Source organism: Neolamprologus multifasciatus, chromosome 5, assembly GCF_963576455.1.
Source record: "Neolamprologus multifasciatus chromosome 5, fNeoMul1.2, whole genome shotgun sequence".
In the NCBI taxonomy this organism is placed as follows: domain Eukaryota; kingdom Metazoa; phylum Chordata; class Actinopteri; order Cichliformes; family Cichlidae; genus Neolamprologus; species Neolamprologus multifasciatus.
The window spans coordinates 25,085,190-25,105,006 of NC_140443.1; the positions used below are offsets into that span (position 1 = coordinate 25,085,190).

Genomic DNA, 19,817 nt, shown 5'->3' on the forward strand with positions numbered 1-19,817 from the left:
ATTTCCGCGCATTACCGTAATTAGCAGGAATTCTTCATATTTTATCATTAATGATATATATATATATATATATATATTTGTTAAACAATATGAATGAATAAAAAACACGTACAGACAACAACGTACCCGACGCTGTTATGATCTCTCTATTGTCAAAAATATAATCAGCCATATTTGGAATCATGTTACACAGCAAGTGAAACAAGAGGGGGAAAAAAAGACATGTTACGGTAAAAAAAAAAAAAAAAAAAAAAAGACATTGCCGTGACGTAACCAGAATATACCAGTAATTTTCCAGCTGTTGTGCTAAACTTTGGTAAACGAAAGTTAAAGTTTGATCCGTTTTGGTGTTAGTAAAAATGATGATGACGATAATAACGATAACAACAACAATAATAGCAGTGGTAGTAACAGGGCAAAGAGTGTTATGGGCACATGACAGGGCCTAAACCAGCTAGAGTACAGCAGGGCTGTCAAACATAGGGCTTTGGGCCAAAATTCCCCTGGCAAACACTCCAACCCAGACCACAGGACAGGTTTGGAAAATGTGAAGGTAGGAATAAACATGAACTTTTAACTTTACTTTCATAAGTTTTACAGCTTTTCCTACTGATGATGATTTTGGCCATGACCATTCATGTTACAAAATAAAAAGGAATGAGAGAATGAGATAGGCATGGAGAACACAACAGCAAGCATGTTTTGTTTGATTTTCCGGCAGTGTGGAATTACCAAAATTAAAGAGGGGATAGCCTAGGTCTAACCAGTGTTTTATGTATTGATATGTGTCGCTGAGGCTAGACACTCAAAATCAGAACCCAGAAGAAGTCCAAGTCCTAATTAAACTTCTTAACAGGCTCTGAAATGTACTCAAATGTCACAGTCTGTAGATGTGACAAAGAAAACAGGTGAGCTGTTTATTGAAACGCTTGGAAAAAGTTCAGAAAACAAAATAAAGTCCAAATGGGAAAAATGAAATACTGTGTCCAACTAACTATCAGAATAAAGCAGTAAGTGAGAGGATTGATGAGTGATACTGTATTAGATTGACTGGATGCAACTTCAATAATAAATGATTGTTGTTGTTGTTGTTGTTTTTTACATGTTAATAGCATTTCACACTTTCACACTGTTCAGCAAACAAGTAACTTAGAAGAGCAACACATGTAGAGGTCCACACTGTGTTTACAAAAGTTAAACTTAACATGGACATATACCCTTAAAATGTCCACTTTAGCAACTGTCACTTGCCCAGCGATGCTTACCTTAGAAAATAATCTCTTCTTCCTTTTCTGTCTTCTCTTTTTTTCCACTGTAATCCACTGCAAGTGTGTGTAACCACTGTCAGCACCCTGCAAAATGTTTTCTTCTATTAATGTTATGACAACATTCATTTGAACAAAAAGCATTCTAAAGGCCTCTGATACATTTGCTAAGCTCCACCCCGGTTACTGTTGAGTAGCAATAATCAACCTGGCTTCTGTCATGTTTTTGTAACATAACAAATTTTCCTAAGTTTCCAGGAGCCTCTGAAAAGCCACAAATCTCTTTTTTTTTTCCAGGAAAAAGAAGCATTAAGCAGCCAGTCTGTTTTTTTTGTTTATTTTTACTGATGGACGACCATAGATTTAAGTGTGCTTTTAAGCATGTAATAAAATTAAAACACATAGTTTCCCTAGCTAAACAACAAAACATACCAGATCCTAAAATTCAAACATTTTCATTCCTCTTTGTTAGATTTTAGTAGTTAGCCTGTAAAAATTTCAAACATGGTTGGTGTAAGAATGGGCTGTAAGAAAGTACTTGCTTTGTTATATCACACTAAAGGAATTACAAAATGTGAGTACCCATGTACAAATGCCTCTGTCTCCTAAGCCCAGTCTGAGAAAACAAATAAAGAGGGATGCCCATCTGAAACAGTCTTTCATGTCCTTGAGCAGTCAAAGGAGAATTTATTTACTTCAATAAAAATTATCAATAATCCAATAAGATAATACACCATTGCAATGCAAAAACTTACTGAAGTGGTATATACACAATTCAACTTCTCTTTTGTAACCATAATGCAAAAATTGCATGCACAGATGTACTCTTAGAAGCATTTCACACTATGCAGCAAGAAAGTACCTTAGAAGAGCAACACATGTACAGGTCCACATTGTGTTTACAAAAGTTAAACATTAATGTGGACACTGCATGTCACCTTTAAATTTCCACTTTAGCAACTGTCACTAGGTTCTTACCTTCGAAAATAATCTCTTCTTCCTTTTCTGTCTTCTCTTTTTTTCCACTGTAATCCACTGCAAGTGTGTGTAAAATCTGTCAGCACCCTGCAAAATGTTTTCTTCTATTAATGTTATGACAACATTCATTTGAACGAAAAGCATTCTAAAGGCCTCTGATACATTTGCTAAGCTCCACCCCGGTTACTGTTGAGTAGCAATAATCAATCTGGTTTCCATATTTTAAAATGTCATGTTTTTGTAACATAAACATTTCCCCAAGTTTCCAGGAGCCTCTCAGATGGCACAAATCTCACTTTTTTCAGCAAACAGAAGCCAGTCTGTTTTGTTTTACTGATGGATGACACAAATTCAAGTGTGCTTACAAGCATGAAATAAAATTAAACATTTTCCCCAAGTCTTGTCCTGAAATGCCATGGTTCACTTTTTCACAGAAGAGAAGCTTTAATCTTTCTTTTTCTGTTTCTTCTTCTTTTTTTTTTTTTAACTCATGATGACACTGATCCAGAAACGCTGTTGAATAACAGACTGTACCCTTATGTCATGTCAAACACAGCAGGCAAAAGAACCTGTCACCACCTTGCACTGATTCATAAATATCCAATCATATCTAATCATACTTGTTAAGTTGCGACTAACTTTAAGTTGTGTAACGGTCAAGCAACTTGACAGCATAGCAAGTCCCTTGTTGTAAAGTACTCAAAAGTTTTCACAAGTATTTATACTTTATATTTAAAAAGTATAAAATAATAAAGATAAATGTAATACTCGTGATAATACGCAAAATTTTACTTAAGTAGGATTTTATATGTCAGATTCTTAATTAAAATTATTACATTAGTATTATCCTAATGTACTGTTAATAGTTTTGCTGAAGTAACTATGTTCCCCTGTCATCTTATTAAGAACGTGCAGTCGTGTAGGAAAAGACAACAAGGCTGTGGTGTGCTGGGAAACAGCTGAAGTGGTGAGGGAAACTGTCAAGAAGCTGTTTGTTGATTTCTCTGGGCAGAGGAGAGAAGGCAAGGGAACTTGGTGGTGGAAGTACAGTAAAGGGTTTAAAGGAAGAGACTGGAAAAGAAGAAAGTCGACAGCACTACTGGGAGACTGGGCAATGAGATGGCAAAGGAAAATCCTTATAGTGAATGTGATGTGCACTAAGGAAGGAAAGAAAGGACTTGTATCAACCGGCTGGCTGAGAGACTGAGTCTGAAAGGATGTGCAGCAGATTAGGGTAATTAAATATAGAGATGTAAGTTTTCAGTTAGTATATTTGTTCAGTTAGTATAGTGTTGGAAAGACTACTTTGATGAGCTGATGAGTCAAGAAAATTATAGAAAGAGGATAGCAAATGGAGGAAAGTTAGTGAATTAGTAAAAAGGGAGTTAGGACAGCTATGAAGAGCATGAAGAGTAGAGAGGATGAAGAGTGGACAGGTAGTTGGTCCAGATGACATACCTGTAGAGGTATGGATATGTGTCCACTCCTTTTGACCACCAACCCCCAGCCAGGTCCTTTGGGGCACTCTGATTGGCTGCTCTGATTGACCTTGATATAATTATGACCAGAGCATTATGTGTTAAGATTAATTTGGAAATATTTGTTCATTTTATTTTCATAATTATTTATATTGCTAAGGAATGCTTAGCAGCAGACCACATCATGAAAGATCACTGATGCCACTACAGAGTCACAGAAAGTCTTCAGGACAGATAAATCCATCATAAGCAGATCAAAATTTTTAACGCAGTTAACCCATCTGAAATGCAGAATGACTCAAAATCCCTGACGTGTCTCTGTCACCGCATTTCGGGCAGTTTGTCCAAGGAGAGTTACCTTCGCACATGAGCAAATAGGCAGTTGATCTGGTAGTGACAGGCAGCAGAATTAGTCAACTAAATATGGAAGATGATTGGTCCTCTCGATGGGAAATTTGAGTATAAAAAAACAAAAACAAGACGGAACAGTTGACCAGTATTATGCACATTGTGCAAGAAGGAATCTTCTTTTCACCGAAGCACTTCCAGCTTAAAATATCACATTTTAATGCAAAGCATTACTTGAAAGATTGCTGCATGATGAGACTTGTAATAAGTGAGTCTGTTACAGATGTGCTCAGATTCAGAATCAGATGAGGAGTTTCTGCCTGACGGAATCAAGCACTTGTATAGAGCAGAGCCGATCATTAAGACTGTCCCTCAGAGTGGTGGTCAGCTCCTTCAGGAGCTCATGACAAGCTGGCACTGCTGGCTTGCAAATATCTGCCCACTCCTGCAACCGCTGTGCTGTGCGAGAGACCGTTCACAGTTGCAAGCAACATTGTAAATAAGAAGCGACATCTCTCCTCTCAGGCAATGTCAACAAGTTAGTTTGTCTTAGGACCACATTAATGTGGATAAATGTTTACAGTTTTTTGTTAACATGAATGTTCAAGGTGCTCAATAAACATGTTAAGTGTGTATATATCCTTTTTTCTTGAGTTTGCTCATGCAAAATGAAATGTGATTAATATAGATTAAAAATTAGTGATATTTAATTGTGATTAATCGAAATTAATCCACAGCAACCCTGTGATTAATCCGATTAAAGATTTTAATCGTTTGACAGCAATAGAATAAACACGAACTTTTAACTTTACTTTCATAAGTTTTACAGCTTTTCCTACTGATGAGGATTTCAGCCATGGCCATTCATGTTACACCAAAGTAACAGATAATTAAATGACAGAAACCTTCCTGCTTTTTCTACTATATAAACTTCTATTTTTGATTGTTTTTTTTATAATAGGTCCACGGTAATTAAAAAAAGAAAGAACATATTCTGTAAATAAACTAGAAACTCTGTTTTTTAATCACAAGACACTCTGGGAAAAGAGCTGGAATGTTAAAATCAGTTCTTTTTCTAATACTTATTCCAGCGATCAAGTGTATAGGTAAACCTGTTTACAATGATAGAAGAGAGAGGAGAGTTTCACTGGTCTGGCCCGCTATATGTCGCCCACAGTGTAAAATGAGTTTGACATCCCTTCAGTGGAGCATCGCAATCTGCAAGTTTCTCATTAGGGACCCAGTGAGGGATAAATACGAGCCAGGAAATGTGTTAAAGTGCAAATTTTCTTTTTTATTCTGATATCATTTTACAGCAGAAATTATGTAAAGCATTCAGAAGACATTTTCCACATATAAGGGCAATATTCAAAACACTTTGCATGGCCTCAGCAACAAAATATTCTTTTTAAAACATCAACAATTTAGTGATGCTTGTGCATGCATGTTCGTAAAACAAAAGAAGTTAAAAACTAGGCTACAAAATAAAAAGGAATGAGAGACTGAGATAGGCATGGAGAACACAACAGCAGGCAAGGTGGGAATACAGCAGGAGATGAGAGCGGGAGAAGAGCGGGGAGGGCCAGGGGGGAGTGAAAGAAGAGGAAGGCAAGGAGAGGTCTAGCCATAGATTATCTATGAGGGACTACCATTCTAGCATGCAATGTGGTGTTTGGCCACGCCCTCTCAAAACAAGGCCTGAAAGGTTATATACCATTCATTTCTAGGCGGACTTAAGAGAACAGAGGCCATCTCTGCACATGTTAACCAGCTGTTTACTATGGCAACATTTCTTATTTTTATTTATGTATTTATTTCTTTATTTTATTTTTTTAACTTCTTCTACTCTACATATTCTTTTTACAGTCACCATCCTCTCCAAAAACGTGAGCATATTGATGGATTTTCTGCAATCTGTGTGTTCAGTTTCGCGTGTGCGTGTGGTCTGTAAGCTTGAGCATTTAGAAGTTGTTGTGTATGTGCGTATGTTCATGTGTGTCTGTTATATAAAAGCAGTGTCCTTTAGTTGTGCTGATGTGAGAGGAAGGGCAGTTTAAGAAGTTATTCATGTGATACCGTATGAACGCTCCTAACAGCACTGTCCAAACCATGGCTGTCTCTCAGTATGATGAAACCTCAGAAAACATATGGAACACAATCGATATCTTCCAGCTGTTAATCTCACAATCTGCTATCTCTTTTCACTTTGTTTTGTTTTTCAGGTGTTCAGGGGCCATTACCTATTTTTTGTATCACTTATGAATTTCTTATATTAAGAATCTTGTGCGTTTAAGACTACAGCAAATGCATAAGTATTTTTTTCCTACCCTATTACTTGCTTTGAATGGAATTCATATTTAAGCGTGTTTTTCACTCTCTTCTCAGATAAGGCAAACAGATCACATTTGCTGCTTCTAGACTATTATAAAGAGTGTGGATACAAGTGGACGACGTATCCCCGACACATTCAAATATGTACACATACACACCCAAATGTACACAACCTGTCACCTGCAGTGTTACAACTCTGTGCCAGTAGTCATTGCACTCCACATACCATCTCCCTGTTCTTCAACCCTGAGTAAAATCTAAGGGAGAGATTTCATTGTTCCCGAAGACATAAGCACAGAGAGAAAGCGTGTGGCCGTTTTATTTTTGCACCTGTGTGTACATTTGCGTTTATGTGTCTATGCACATCCTTGTGAGACAGGGAGAAAGACAAAGAAAGGAAGTGTGTGTGAAAGATATTTTTGTCCTCTATGAGGAAAAAAAAAAAGCCCAGTTATGATTTTGTTTAAATGTTGTAAAATACTTTTTTTGTAGGGGAAAAGCAGACAAAGTGAAAGAAAACACAGCTTCCTCTTGGAGGGCGAACAGACTCGTGACTGTGCCTTTCATACTTTAGTACACGGAGGCTGAATTCAGCGGTTTTCTCCCTTCTAATTACTGAAAAACGCACACAAAAAGTAGGACTTAACGGCAATAGTGTAATTAATCGCCCGAGCAAGCGACACACAGCGTCAATCAGGCCATGAGCATTCATTCACACCACATTCCCAATTACAGCTTCCAGCTTAGACTAAGGTCAAGTTTAACACTGTCAGATTCATTTGAAAACACACAATTTAGGAAAAAACAAACAGGTTAACTGGAAACCTTTCAGAGGACACACAATAAGATACTTCCTGATATTATTTTGCACTTTTCTGTTATTGAGCAGGCACTTTCTAAACAGAGCTTTCCATAAGTCTAAAGTACATGTAGTATAATTATGGCAGTGACAATGAGGAGAAAATGATATGTCAAAACCAAAACGGGGAAGGACATTCTGTTTGAGGATGGAAAGCTTAGACTGGAGGCCAGGTTGGATCCGCTGTAGGTGTGATAAATGATCTTAATAAAAGCTAGTATGCTGCTGAAGCACAACCACATTGTGAAGAATGTAGCGCCCTCTTCCCTTTTTTTTTTCTTTTCTTTTGCATCGTCAGTCGTTGCACTCACATTTAAACAATCATCATCGCCATTGGCATCATTTCCCCACGTGCATCGTCACCTATACGTAAGCCTGCCTTGGGCAAACTTCAGAACTTGTAGGAGGTCTACGGCTGCGCTGGCACTACATCTCTTCTGCGGTTTATTGTCTGCGTGTTGCCTCGGTAGATCTTACCGATATCTTTTGGGCGTTGGTTTCGCCAACGTAACATACTGTTAGGCAAAATAGCATTCATAATAATTGGCACTACTGGCAAAAGGAGTTTAATTTTTGCTAGCCAAGAAACGAAAAGCACAAAGTGTAAATGTTTTGTCTGAAAGATCATTGTTTCAGCTAACTTTGTTTTTCCCACTTATAATTCTAACATTAGAGTTTTCAAGTTGCATGCTTTTTAACAAAATGTTCTTTTCAGTAACACTTATAACTGGATACTCTTAAAGTGAAGCAGTTAAAATCCTCTGACAGTCCATAGCCACTAACATGTTCTTTTTGCTGTTTCTTTGTCTTAAATCTCATGCACGTTAATCCGTTTGTATTATCTACATTATTTACAAGCAATACAGCCATCCTGTGTACCCAGGTCTCTGTCTTAAGTTCTCATTATGGGAGTAAAATAATTTATAATCTTAAATACAGTCCTCTTATGAAAAAGTTTCAGGGTCCTCATATCCCCTTACCTCGTCAGTTTATATACAGGAATATGCAATAGTCCAAAATATGGATTTGATTGCCCGTATGGGCTAATATGGGGACCAGTGCCCTGTATAGGGGCAGGTATAGGACCCATGTCCTGTACAGAGCAAGCATAGAGACCTCTCAGACTCAAGAAGAAGTCAAGGCAATGGTATGTGACTCTCTCCTCAAAACCACAGGTAGGATTTAGAGGTTCACGCAAAGAACAAACTAACAGAGACATTTAACCATTGGAACATGTCGCATTTCATCACATGGGGGGAAAAAAACCAGCCTCGAGCTACAACCACTCTTGAGCCAATTAAATAAATAATCAGACCCTTAAATAAATAAAGTTTTTTTTCCCTTTAAAAAAACAAACAAAACAAAAGCACCCAAAATAAGTAAGTTGTCCTTACACAGTTCACATTACACAGGGCAAGGATAAGTTGATGAGGACGTAAGTGAGACACAATTACACAGAAATACAAAAGAAACAACACTAAAGCAGTTTTGGCAAGCATGCAGGAGCTCGTAGCTCAAACACATGCATTGAATTGAACAAACACGGACACACCACATCGGGCGGGCAAAATGCCGCCTCTGAGAACGACTCCATACAAAGTCCATGTAACAAATTAAGACATCGTTATTCAGACCCCATCCCTTTATCTAACAATGCCCCTCTTACATTCAAGTGCAGTTCCTCCCCTTTTTGATTGGGTGACTAAGTAATAGGTTTGCACGCCTGCGAGTGGTTGGTGATACTGTGGTATACTAAATCGGCAGAATGATTTGCGACTGTAGCTCTTCGGGATTGATGGAGAGGAGGAATAAGCGAAAAACTTGCATGCAAATGCAACACAGAAGTGAGTTTTTTGGTTTATGTTTTTCTTATTCTTTCATGGATTTTTGTTCGGACACAAAATGCAGCAAGCTTTGTGTGTTTTCTGCATGTCAAAGTAGCCTTTCTCTCGAGCGAGCTGTTCATTACGGGAGCCTTTCGGTGCATCTGGCCGCCGCCGTGAACAGCGGTATTCCGTTGTTGGGCGCTTCCTCGTTTTCTCTGGTTTGACTTGTCGACTTGCTCTTGCAAAGAAACATACCCATGAAGAGTGCAAAGAATGCCATGAGGTTAATGTGATGGCCTCCCAGTGAAACTGGGGAGGAGGATCAGTGCTGTGGGCAGAGCCAGGTCCCTGGGCTCTGCCCAGCAGTCTGTCTGTCTGAGCTGCCATGATGGACACCTATCCTGTCCTCAGTCTGTCTGGGAAAAGTTTTTTTTTTCATCTTGAGAGAAGAGGGGAGAGGGGGTGAGACAAAAGAGGGGAGACGAGGAAAGAAGAAAGCAAGGGAAAGGGGTCAGGAAAGGGAAGGGAGTTTAGAGAGGGCAGAAGAGAAGAGACAGAAAAAGGAGAAGATGGAGGGGGACATAGATTGCTCACAGGCTGAGGGGGCTCTGTGCGGGGCCTGGTGGTGGGCTCTCAGGACCCCTGGCCTTTCTCTGCTCTCTGGCCCTGAAGAAGAGCAAACACATATTAGTCTCAGAGTCGGAGATTTGTGTAAGTGTGCATGCAACTGCATGTCTTGTTTTCCAACTCCTTCCAAAAGACGCACACATTCTCCCTTCTGCTACTCTCCCCACCCATCAAGGCACAAAAAATAAGACTTGCAGGCCAAGCAATACACTTAAAGTCCCCTTGCAATTACAGTCAGAACATGCCCCTAGGAAAACCATACGCAGGGATCGCTCCTCTAACTATGTCAGTCATGCACAAGTCCTGACATCATTTGGCAGAGAGACAGAGAGAGACAGAGAGAGACAGAGAGAGAGAGAGAGAGAGAGAGAGAGAGAGAGAGACAAGGTGATAGGGAGGGAAGAAGAGAGAGAGAGAGCGAGATGGAAGGATGATAATCCAGGATCTCCTCTCCCCCTCCCTCTGCTGACATGCAAACAGGCATCAGCCACCAGGAGAGAGGGAGTGAGAGAAGAGAGCAAGAGAAGACTCACCCGCTTCAGAGGCCTATGGTCCATCAAGGGGCTTCACGTGAACAGTAAAACAACACCAACTATTAGCAATAGTGTAGTGTGTGTATGTGTGGCAGTGGGTTTGTTAAGCGTCAAGCATGTGTCTTTGGATGCGCTTGTGTTTGAATCAGCATTAAGAGTTTTAGGTCTTACCTGTGGCGGCATCGGAGCAGGAACCTCAGGATCTTGCGAGCAGCCTGGTTCTGTTTTTTAGTTAGGAGGCTGCTGCAGGCAAAGATGAGGGGTAAGAGATTATACATAAGATAATTATTCCCTTTGTGTGTGTGCATGTGTGAGACGTGCCTGAGAGAGTGTCTGTAGGAGCGGTAGTATTGCTGGATGAGGACCGCTGCTCTACGACTCTGCTGGAATTTCCTCTGTTCATGGAAACTCCGGAAACGACTCTGGATCAAGATGGCTGCCAGGGTCATCCTCTTATAAAGTGCATACTGGGAGAGAGGACAACAGTGCTGTAAAACTCACTGGGATCAGAAAAGACATTCTTTTGCAATATGCAACATGTCTGCACATGATAAGACCCACAGATGCACTACAGACCTGTGAGCTTACTTTGTGCTATATTACATAATGATCAGGAAGCAAAATAATAGTGAATAAAAATCTCAAGAATACACAAAATCCATCATGTGAACGTCTTTTCTTTCAGTTTATGACAGCATTAAGTTATATATATTCCTCTCAGATTGCTATATTAGAACAAGGTAAAAAAACACAAGAAGTGCATACGTGTACATGCAAGATTTGCTTTTTCAAGTGGACTGAAATCTGTTGTTCTTTTACTACAGATTTAACCACGTATGAGAGAGAATCAAAGTGAAAATTCACCTGATAATTTAGCTTACATCTATGAAGAGAACAACTGCTGTGTCACTACTTCACTATTGAACTGCAGAGCGACATGTTAGAGGCTAATCTTGACTACATGTTAACTCTTACCTGCTTGTATCTCTTATAGCAGCGCTGAATCACTGCTGCAATCTCTTTGCGTTGTTCCTGAATGGGACCCTGTGGTAGTGACAAGAGTTTGTCTAAATTTTGTATATGTAAAATGGTTTGCAATCATATTGAGCTTGTTTTTTTTTTCAAATGTGGATTATGCAACTGAGGATGATACATTGAGTCACTGTAGGCTGAGCATAAAGACAAATTCAGTTTTTTTTTCTAAAATAGTTTAGATTACACTCGCCTTGTGTTTTCTGAGGGAGTGCAGAGCATGCCTGATGGTCTCATACAGCTCTCCCTGCTCTGCCTCAGTCATGGCTAGACAGGAGGAATCTGTTTTCAACCTCTCCTCCTTCATAGCTGCACAAAGAAAGGAGGTCCACTCAGAGGGGGAGGATGGGGCTTGCTTAGCCTGAGGACTTTGCTGATCCTCTGGCCCTGAGAGAGAATTTGGCTTGGGGCTGGGAGTCTGAGGTTTGGAGTTTAGAAACCTGAGGAAAAGAAATATTATTTTTTTAAAGTATAATAAGATTGAGAATGGTTGTTTGTTAAAAAACAAAACAAAACAAAAAAGCAATGCAATAACTTATGCAAATATGTGAACCTCACCTTTCCACCTCATCAAGGTAACCAGACAGTAATCTGACATCACTGCTGATCCCAACCTTCCTGGATTCAATTTCTGCTTCAATAACCTCCTGCTTGAGTCTGCCAGTTGAAGCCTCCACAATGTGATCAGCTAGCATTGTGATGTCCATCTGCAAATCATGAAAAGGAAAGGTTACCTAAATATTTACAAAACCTACTTCCTCTTAGTTTTTTGGGTAATTTTTGAATAGCTCTTTAAAGTCTCACATAACACTCTATATTTAAATGACTCATCTCAAAGACTTTGAAATCTTATACTTACAGCTTCCTCCTGCACAGTAATACATGATTTACCACTTCCATTCTGAGTACTTTTTGAGTTTGCATCAGCTACTCAGTTCATGCATGAATGCTTGGTTAGAGATCGAACTCAACACTGCACATAAAAATCTGTACCTGCAAGTCATCTGCGTTATCCTGATAGGTCAACAGCTCTGTTTCCTCTCCCCTGTCAGACAGCACTCTTTGACGCAGGTGAACGGCCAATCGCTCCTTTCCTAGAATCTTCCTGGCGAGGCTACGCTGCCCCAGAGTCTGTCTCAGACTCCACCTGCTGCCCCTTCCAGCTCCCCCTATCCTGGCCTGCAGGTGGGAGAATGGGGCACTAGGAAGCTGAGGCTGGCTGGGGCTGGACCTGGTAAGTGGTGCCTTCTGACAGCTGAGGTTCGTGGGTTGAGTCTGTAGCGGCTTAGAGAGAGGAGACCGTTGAGGATTAGGACCTGGAGAGGAGTTGAGGGGGGTGGTACCAGAGATCGAGCTAGCTAGCTGTTGCTGTGAATCTGGGTTGGGTTTGAGCCTCTTGGCTGGGGGTGGACCTCCCTGTTCTCCCTGGGTTCCCTTGTGGGGTCTGTGTTCTGTTTGGCTCCAGCTCTGGCTCTGGTTGTCTGGCTTGCTTCCTGCCCTGGTTCTCCTCAGCTCTGGGGAAACAAAGATGGTGGAAAAACAGTGACAATAACACTTACACTTACAGCTAAAATTATAAATAGTGGTGATCATTTACAGTTTTCTGTGTAATGATTTACTGTTGGATTGTCAAACAAAATTTTCAGAATCAGTTTGTATATAAATAAAGTCAGGAGTAGGATAGCTTAGCTCAGGAAAAGAAAGTCTGACTGCCTACCAACACCTTTAAAGCTCCCTCTATACAAACGGTACAAAAACCTAACGTGTAAATACAATGCCTTATGAAGTCATATTTTTTGGGTTATGTTTAAATGATTCCTGGTGCAATTTCTACAAAACCAGTAAAGAGGAAGTTACTACCATCCAAAAAACACCTCACTACATTTTTAAACACTAATGCTAATGAGGAGGGCTTAAGTCATGCTGGGAGGTGGCTCATGTTATCTAGGTACATTTTCTATTCTCTCTATATTAAGTTAAACTAACCAGCTATATATCAGTGAAAATCCATACACTTTTATAATTAAAGGCTGGTGGCTGAAGTTAGTAAATAGAATCTCCACAATAAAAGTCCAAGGATAAATAGAACTTTGTTATTTATGAGGGTGAAACAAAACTTTTCCTGTTGTTGAGAAACCACAAACCTAAGTTTGGGTTAGGGCTGGGGCTGTTGTTCATCCCACCCGTCTGTGACTCTCCTCTCCATCTATCCATCCAAGTGTCCGAAGGCTGGCCCTGAGTTTGAGGACTATGTTGCAGTTGCTCTAGGAGCTCAGCCAATCGAGTGTGGCCCCGGGATCGGGCAATGTTTAGCGGCAAGCGTCCCAGTGAATCAGGAATAGCTAGAGCTCTTGGATCCCACTGGTAAAGCACCAATGCCGCCTCAGTATGGCCCAGAGCACAAGCCCACATCTATGGAAGTCCAAGGAAAACAACCGTCAAACACACAGAGGAATGGAAAGAAAGCAATATGCACAAAAAAAACACTGATTGCTCACCAATGGAGTGCAAGAGAAGTGGTCTACGTTCAGAGGATCTACTTCCAGCTCGAGGTCAATACTGTCAGCATGCTTTGTGCTGCGAAGAAACACAAATAGCATTAAAATTACTGGCATTCCAGTTTGTGCCGTCAAGATGGCATGTTGTAATTGTGTGTTCCTCACCGCCAGCGAATGAGTGTCTGAATGAGTCCCGCATAACCCTGAGCTGCAGCCAGATGCAGTAAAGTCATTCCTCTGGAGTTCTTACTGTGGACAAGCTGATTAGAAGAAGCCCAGCACGGCTGAGACATCATCTTCTCACACACCACCACCACACGACCTTCGAATGACCCCTGATCAGGAGAGATCTAGAAGATTGTAAAATAAAACAATAGACTAGGTCAACCTCTTTTCCAAATGCTAAAAATATATTTCAAGGTGTCACTAACTTTTCTGCCATACTGCAACACCTTTGCAATATAAGGAAAACCAGTAAAAACTAATGCTGCTTTTGAGCACTTCACTAAAGAATGATCAGCACTAGTTTTGTATGTGGACAGGGCCAGATTCTTTGTCTTGTAAATTCAGCTCATTATCAGTCAAGGAAAAACAACTTGTTTTTGTTCCTTTAATTGGCTGACACTTGCAAACAGAAGGATTGAAGAGCACTCCGAATTGTCACAGCTGCCCCAAGATGACCACATATTAGGGATATCCCCTCTCTTTGACATCATCTAGAGCTCAAAGTAGAAAAATATATGTGAAACAGTGTGTTAGAGGAGTCTGAGCTTTTGGCTTACATGTATTGCTTGTGCATACGATGACTTCACATGGTGCTGCTTTTAAATTTAAACAGTTGAATTTGGTTTCACATGGTTTTCAGCACTTCTCTTATGGTGCGCCTTCACATTTTAAAGGTCTAAAGGGAACTTTCATCGTAAGAGGCACAACAGCCTTACTTGAGACTGCTGATCAGTAGCTCCTCCTCCCTCCACTCCTCCTCCCTTTGTTGCCATGGCTTCTGAGCTGGGATTTTGATTGGTTATCTCAGCCATCCTCTGTTCCATCTGCTCCAAACGCTCCAAGATAGACATCCTGAACTGGGTATCTACAGGAATGAAGGTGGGACATTTAAAGCTGTAAGCACCACCAAACTGTGGCATTAGGTAAATCCATGTGAGAGTTCAATAAATGCTATAGAGAAGCTTAAAAGCAGAAGGGATTCAATACTGGCTGAAATCTAATGACTCCCATTATTATCAACAAGAGTGTAAGAGTGTAAATAAGCATGTATGCAATGCAGATTTATGTCTGTAGCAGGGTTGCATGTGACCCTTTGTTTCAGGGCTGCTGCGGTTTTTGCTGCAGTGCACATTATGTCATTCCACCTGCTGCTCTCTCACAGAGTCTCTATTTCTGCTCTGCTCTCATTTCACTCCTATTTTTCTTTCTGCTGCCTGAAGCACAAAGACTGAACCAGAGGTGGGTGGGGCCATGACACTGACAGAAGGGCTCAGGCTCCTCCCACTCCACTCTGCCAATCCCAGAGCAAAACAGCTCAGCTGACTACAAGGCAAAAACACTCCAATAGTTTTAGCAGCCAAACACATCAGAAACACCTGTCCTCACCTATTATCACCAACACATCAGCATGTAAACACTCTCACACACAGAGAAAAAGAATAGACCCTGATATCTGCTACAGTATTAATTTCTGGTTAATAGAAAAAGCTAATACAATAAAATCCCATAATGAAGTTGAAGATATTAACTGAAAATAGGCAGTTAAATGGGTCATTTTATTCCCCTTTTTAACTGTTCAATAAAATCTTGAATTTATTATTTGTAATTAATTTTCTACTTGGCCTTATAATTACTGCTGCTAATATTAGTCTTATTTTGCACAGTTATTACCTTATCTTATAAACTGTTTATTTTGTGTGCAATTTTTTCTGACTGACCAGCAAGAAACCGCATTTTCATCATATCGACACATTTTCACCTGTTGAACTCTTTTCTTCTCTGATTTTTAAGAGTTTGCTTGACAATAATTATCCCTGGTACCTGTGAATTTACTGTGCTGTTCAGACTTCCTGATTTCCTTTGAGATTTGGCCAAAGTGACAAACAAAAACACCAAATTTGAAAGTCTCCAGTGTTATAGCACATCGCTAAATATGGTTTTGATGATCAAACTTGTGCCAAAACTACCAAAAAGTAAAATGCTTTCGGGTTTTTTTATTGTTACACACAGGTCACTGAGAATTCTTGTCATCAATTAAACACACCATTTTTGAGGAAATTATGAAAACAGAGGAACTTTCAAAAATGAACGTGAACATCCAAACATGCCCAAATGTTCCACAAACAACACATCTGCACGTAAGCATCCCCACACTCTTCTATATGCTTGTTTTGATCAGGGCCTCTCTACATGAGCTTCTTAGTGTTCAGAGGCTCTGTCCACTCCTGGTGGTGCTGAAACCGAACAGGTCAACCAGACAAGCTTCATCCACAATTCTACAACTCAACTCAAAAAGGCTGGGAGCCAGCGTGACGGCATCGTGTGGCAGCTTCACCTGCATTTGTTTAAAATCGACTGGCAGGGCAACCACATGGAAACTACTGAAATTAAAAAAAGAAACTGACAGAAAACGTGGGATGGAAACCTAGCAAAGGCTCCACAGCTCTGAATTAAAGTGAAAAATTGGGACGTTTATGTCCATCTACAACACAAGAAAAAGAAAAAACTCAGCTGAGCTACAAAGACCAGTTAAAAAACATCAACAAATCAAATAAGCTACGAACCCAAACAGCGAGTCTCTCTCTATCTGCTTCTCTCTTTGTTCTTGTTCCCGCTTCAACCCCGTTAGTTTGAAGTGTGCGACTCACACGTTGCTACTCCAGCCGTGCAAAAAAACACAGCTAAGTGCAGGGAGAGAGCAAGAGAGCGAGAGAGCGAGAGAGCAAGAGAGAAGGAGAGAGGGAGCGAACAGTCTCCACTTTATGTCTGGCAAAACAGCGCGCTTCAAATCCGCCCGCCAGACTCGGAGCTACAGGAGGCTCGGTCGTCAGCATGTCTGCACACACTGGAGCAACGGCGTGTGACAAAGCCGGGTGCTACGGGTGTTTGATTGTAGTTATTTATCTGTATGCTTCACATACTTTGAGCCTCTGCCAAACAAAGGACAAGAGAGGGGGAAACGCGCCAAGCCCGCTATCTCCGCTCACAGTCAGTCACAGAGTCTAAATATAGCACGGGCTGCACAGCGCCACTGCCAGCGGTGCCCAGCATTTCGACTGTCAAATGGTCCGCGATTGTGCCTTTATGTCCTTGCCCTTCATTCTAGCAAAGCAAAAAAAAAAAAAAAAAAAAAAAAAAAAATCAGCCAGCCTGCTGCGGGGAGCCGCATTGCCGCATTGCGCAAGGCAGAGACGGGGGCGAACGCAGACCCAGGACATGCCTTTACCGAGGAGACCCGTGCGTTTCCGAACTGCATTTGTATCAAGAGATATATTTTACACACAAAAGCGCCCCCCTTCCTCCAGATCACTCAAAGAAAGTTTAATTTTTTCTCTATCACCTTTAAAGTACTTTTTTTTTTAACTCACACAGAACATCTACAGCTCAAACAAAACAATCCTTTATGCAAACAAGACTCAGTAATAAGCGACTCTGCCCAAAACAAAGCCAACCAGGCAAAGCCGAACATCTCTATGAATGCTGTCAGTGAAGATGAAAGAGCCTGGTACATGCCTGCGCTATTGAAACAACAGGCATCAAAACAGTTTACTGCTAGATACAATTTGCATGCAGGCAGAGGGTTACGGAAAAAACAGCTGCTTGCTAGAAGAGAAGAACGCACTAAAGACAAGCAAAACTGGTCAGGATTACACTGAGTACAGAAAAACAAACAAAAAGCATCTCACACCAGGATGTGAGAATCAGGGAATAGAACAGAGTAGCAAAGTGGCAGCATCATACACACACACACACAGATTTGTGTGTGTGTGTTTTTACAAAACTCAGGTTTATATCGGCACTCTGTGTACACAATAAGACAGTTACATGCTAAAGTCACTGAAACAAGTGCAGCCATCAGTACACAAAAAATTGTGGTCCTCACCATCCAGGGACAGCCAGTCATGCTGAGATGATGGGAGGGCTGGAAGGTCGCGTGCCTTGTACTCAAACACCACAGAGGAAGAGATGACCTCACCGCCCATAGCTACCTGCAGCATCACTAGTCCTGTGTCATGGGCTGGAAATGGATATCAAAAAGGTGTTGGAGCGTGTCTGCACTGGATGAACTGCAGTGGTAAATGTCAAAGGCTAACTTAAGGAAAGTTTGTTAGTCAATCACACATTATATATTGTGAATGTTATGCTTATGCAAGTCAGTATTTCCTTGAACTTTACCCCAATCACACTGATCAAACAGCCTGATAATCAAGTATCATTTACTTAATCCTAAAAAAATAAACAAATAAAAAAAACCCGATGTGTTCATTTGTATCATCTTGTAATATTAAAATGATTGCATCTCCTGAAAAGCAACCCTGTCAGGGTCTTCCTTTCTTCAAAAGTTGCTTATTATCAAGGTCAGACCAAGGTTTGAATTTATAAATAAAGGAAAGTGTGAGTTGTGAGAGTAAAGTAAGTAAAGCTCACAAAGTGCTTCGCAAAGAAATACCAAGGCATTCAAAACAAAAAAACCCCAGACAAAACAGAGTCTTCACAAGCACAAGTGTGTTACCTGGACAATAGCAGCGCAGCACCCCGGGCTGAATGAGGGCAGCGGGGACGCTGATATGGTCGAAAAGACAGCTGTACTCACTGCTTGACTCCAACCATGGACCTGTTATGAGCACCTTCACTCCACCCTGCAACAGACAGGTAAATGTCTCAGAGTAATATCACACAGTGTAGCTTTGTGTGTGTGTTTACAGTACACTGCTACAGAGTATAAGTTTAAACAACAGTCTAAGAGAAATGAGACACGTCACTTGATGTGTGTATGTGTGTTAGTATGCAGAATGCCTTATTTCTATCAAAAACCCCATCTGTGACTAAGACAAATGTTCGGGACCCAGGCGCCTAAATATTTGCTTTCGTCTTCATTCTTCATTTACAAAGTAGGCTACCTGCTACTTTGGCAATGACAGATCCGTGACTGCTAGCAGCCCCTAGAGGCTGTGCTATGCCTTACATCAAAGCAAAGCAAATTAGCTTGAACTGCCTGAATGAAGCTGTTCTGTGTTCCTGCCAGTGTAGCTAAAATAATGCAATACACAAAGATCATCATTGCCGGCAAATTAAGGAGGCATTTAGTGCAAAAATGGATCACTGGCCTTTGGAGAAAACTGTTGATGTTTTTTTATGAAACCTAAACCTGAAAAGGATGTATTGGTGATGATTCAAATGAAAGCTGTAAAAACACAGTAGCAGACTTTTATGGATGATTAAAACTGCCAAAATAATAAATAGTTAAATAAAGGAGTTATTAAATAAATACAAATATGCTTTTAAATGTATGAAAAGTAATATTAAAAGTGCACACAATAAGTCACTAATAAAATGTAAACTGAATTGATTTGCTTTGCCTTTTGTATTTATTTACCTTTGTACAATATTCCTAATTTTAAAATGTACATAAATAAACTGTGATGTCTGTAGTAGATGAGAAAAATACAAATATAGAGAGATGAAAATAAAGGTAAAACTAAAATATCAATTTATGTTACAAAGTCATTTATGTGGTATTTAACTCAGTTTCTTTATTTCTGATATTTCTTTAATTTAAATTTTGGCAGTTTTAATCCGCCATAAAATTCGGTATGCCATAGCTTTTGGAAATTATGGCGGCAAGATGCAGTCTTATCTTAAGTATTTGTGGTAATTATATCACAGACTGCTGTCTGGAATATTAGAAATGGTACATGGGTAAATTAATGAGGCTATCCTGAAGAATCAGTTAAATATTGAAATTTCATCAAAATCCAGTCAGCTGAATCTGACATATTCGGTCTCCTTAATGACCACACAAGCAAGCTGGCGGTA

The 19,817-nt window shown here is 40.3% G+C and overlaps 1 protein-coding gene across 9 annotated transcripts in view; it reads right to left on the minus strand.

The window, feature by feature from the left end:
- Positions 1 to 9,532: 9,532 nt before the first annotated feature.
- LOC146518827 (calmodulin-binding transcription activator 1-like) overlaps positions 9,533 to 19,817 on the minus strand; it is a 51,676-nt gene continuing 41,391 nt past the window's right edge. For 3 of the 9 annotated variants that reach the window (XM_085160337.1, XM_085160334.1, XM_085160336.1), the window contains 13 exons: positions 18,514 to 18,640; positions 17,884 to 18,018; positions 14,717 to 14,865; positions 13,941 to 14,125; positions 13,776 to 13,854; positions 13,422 to 13,689; positions 12,271 to 12,791; positions 11,836 to 11,984; positions 11,471 to 11,717; positions 11,221 to 11,289; positions 10,567 to 10,712; positions 10,417 to 10,488; positions 9,631 to 10,276 (listed from right to left, as the gene is read on the minus strand). In XM_085160337.1, coding sequence (XP_085016463.1) covers positions 10,003 to 10,276; positions 10,417 to 10,488; positions 10,567 to 10,712; positions 11,221 to 11,289; positions 11,471 to 11,717; positions 11,836 to 11,984; positions 12,271 to 12,791; positions 13,422 to 13,689; positions 13,776 to 13,854; positions 13,941 to 14,125; positions 14,717 to 14,865; positions 17,884 to 18,018; positions 18,514 to 18,640 — 2,421 coding nt within the window. In that variant the 3' untranslated portion in view covers positions 9,631 to 10,002. Of the gene's footprint in view, positions 10,277 to 10,416; positions 10,713 to 11,220; positions 11,290 to 11,470; positions 11,718 to 11,835; positions 11,985 to 12,270; positions 12,792 to 13,421; positions 13,690 to 13,775; positions 13,855 to 13,940; positions 14,126 to 14,716; positions 14,866 to 17,883; positions 18,019 to 18,513; positions 18,641 to 19,817 lie in introns of all 9 variants that reach the window. The other 6 variants (XM_085160343.1, XM_085160341.1, XM_085160340.1 and 3 more) reach the window with 6 other exon arrangements.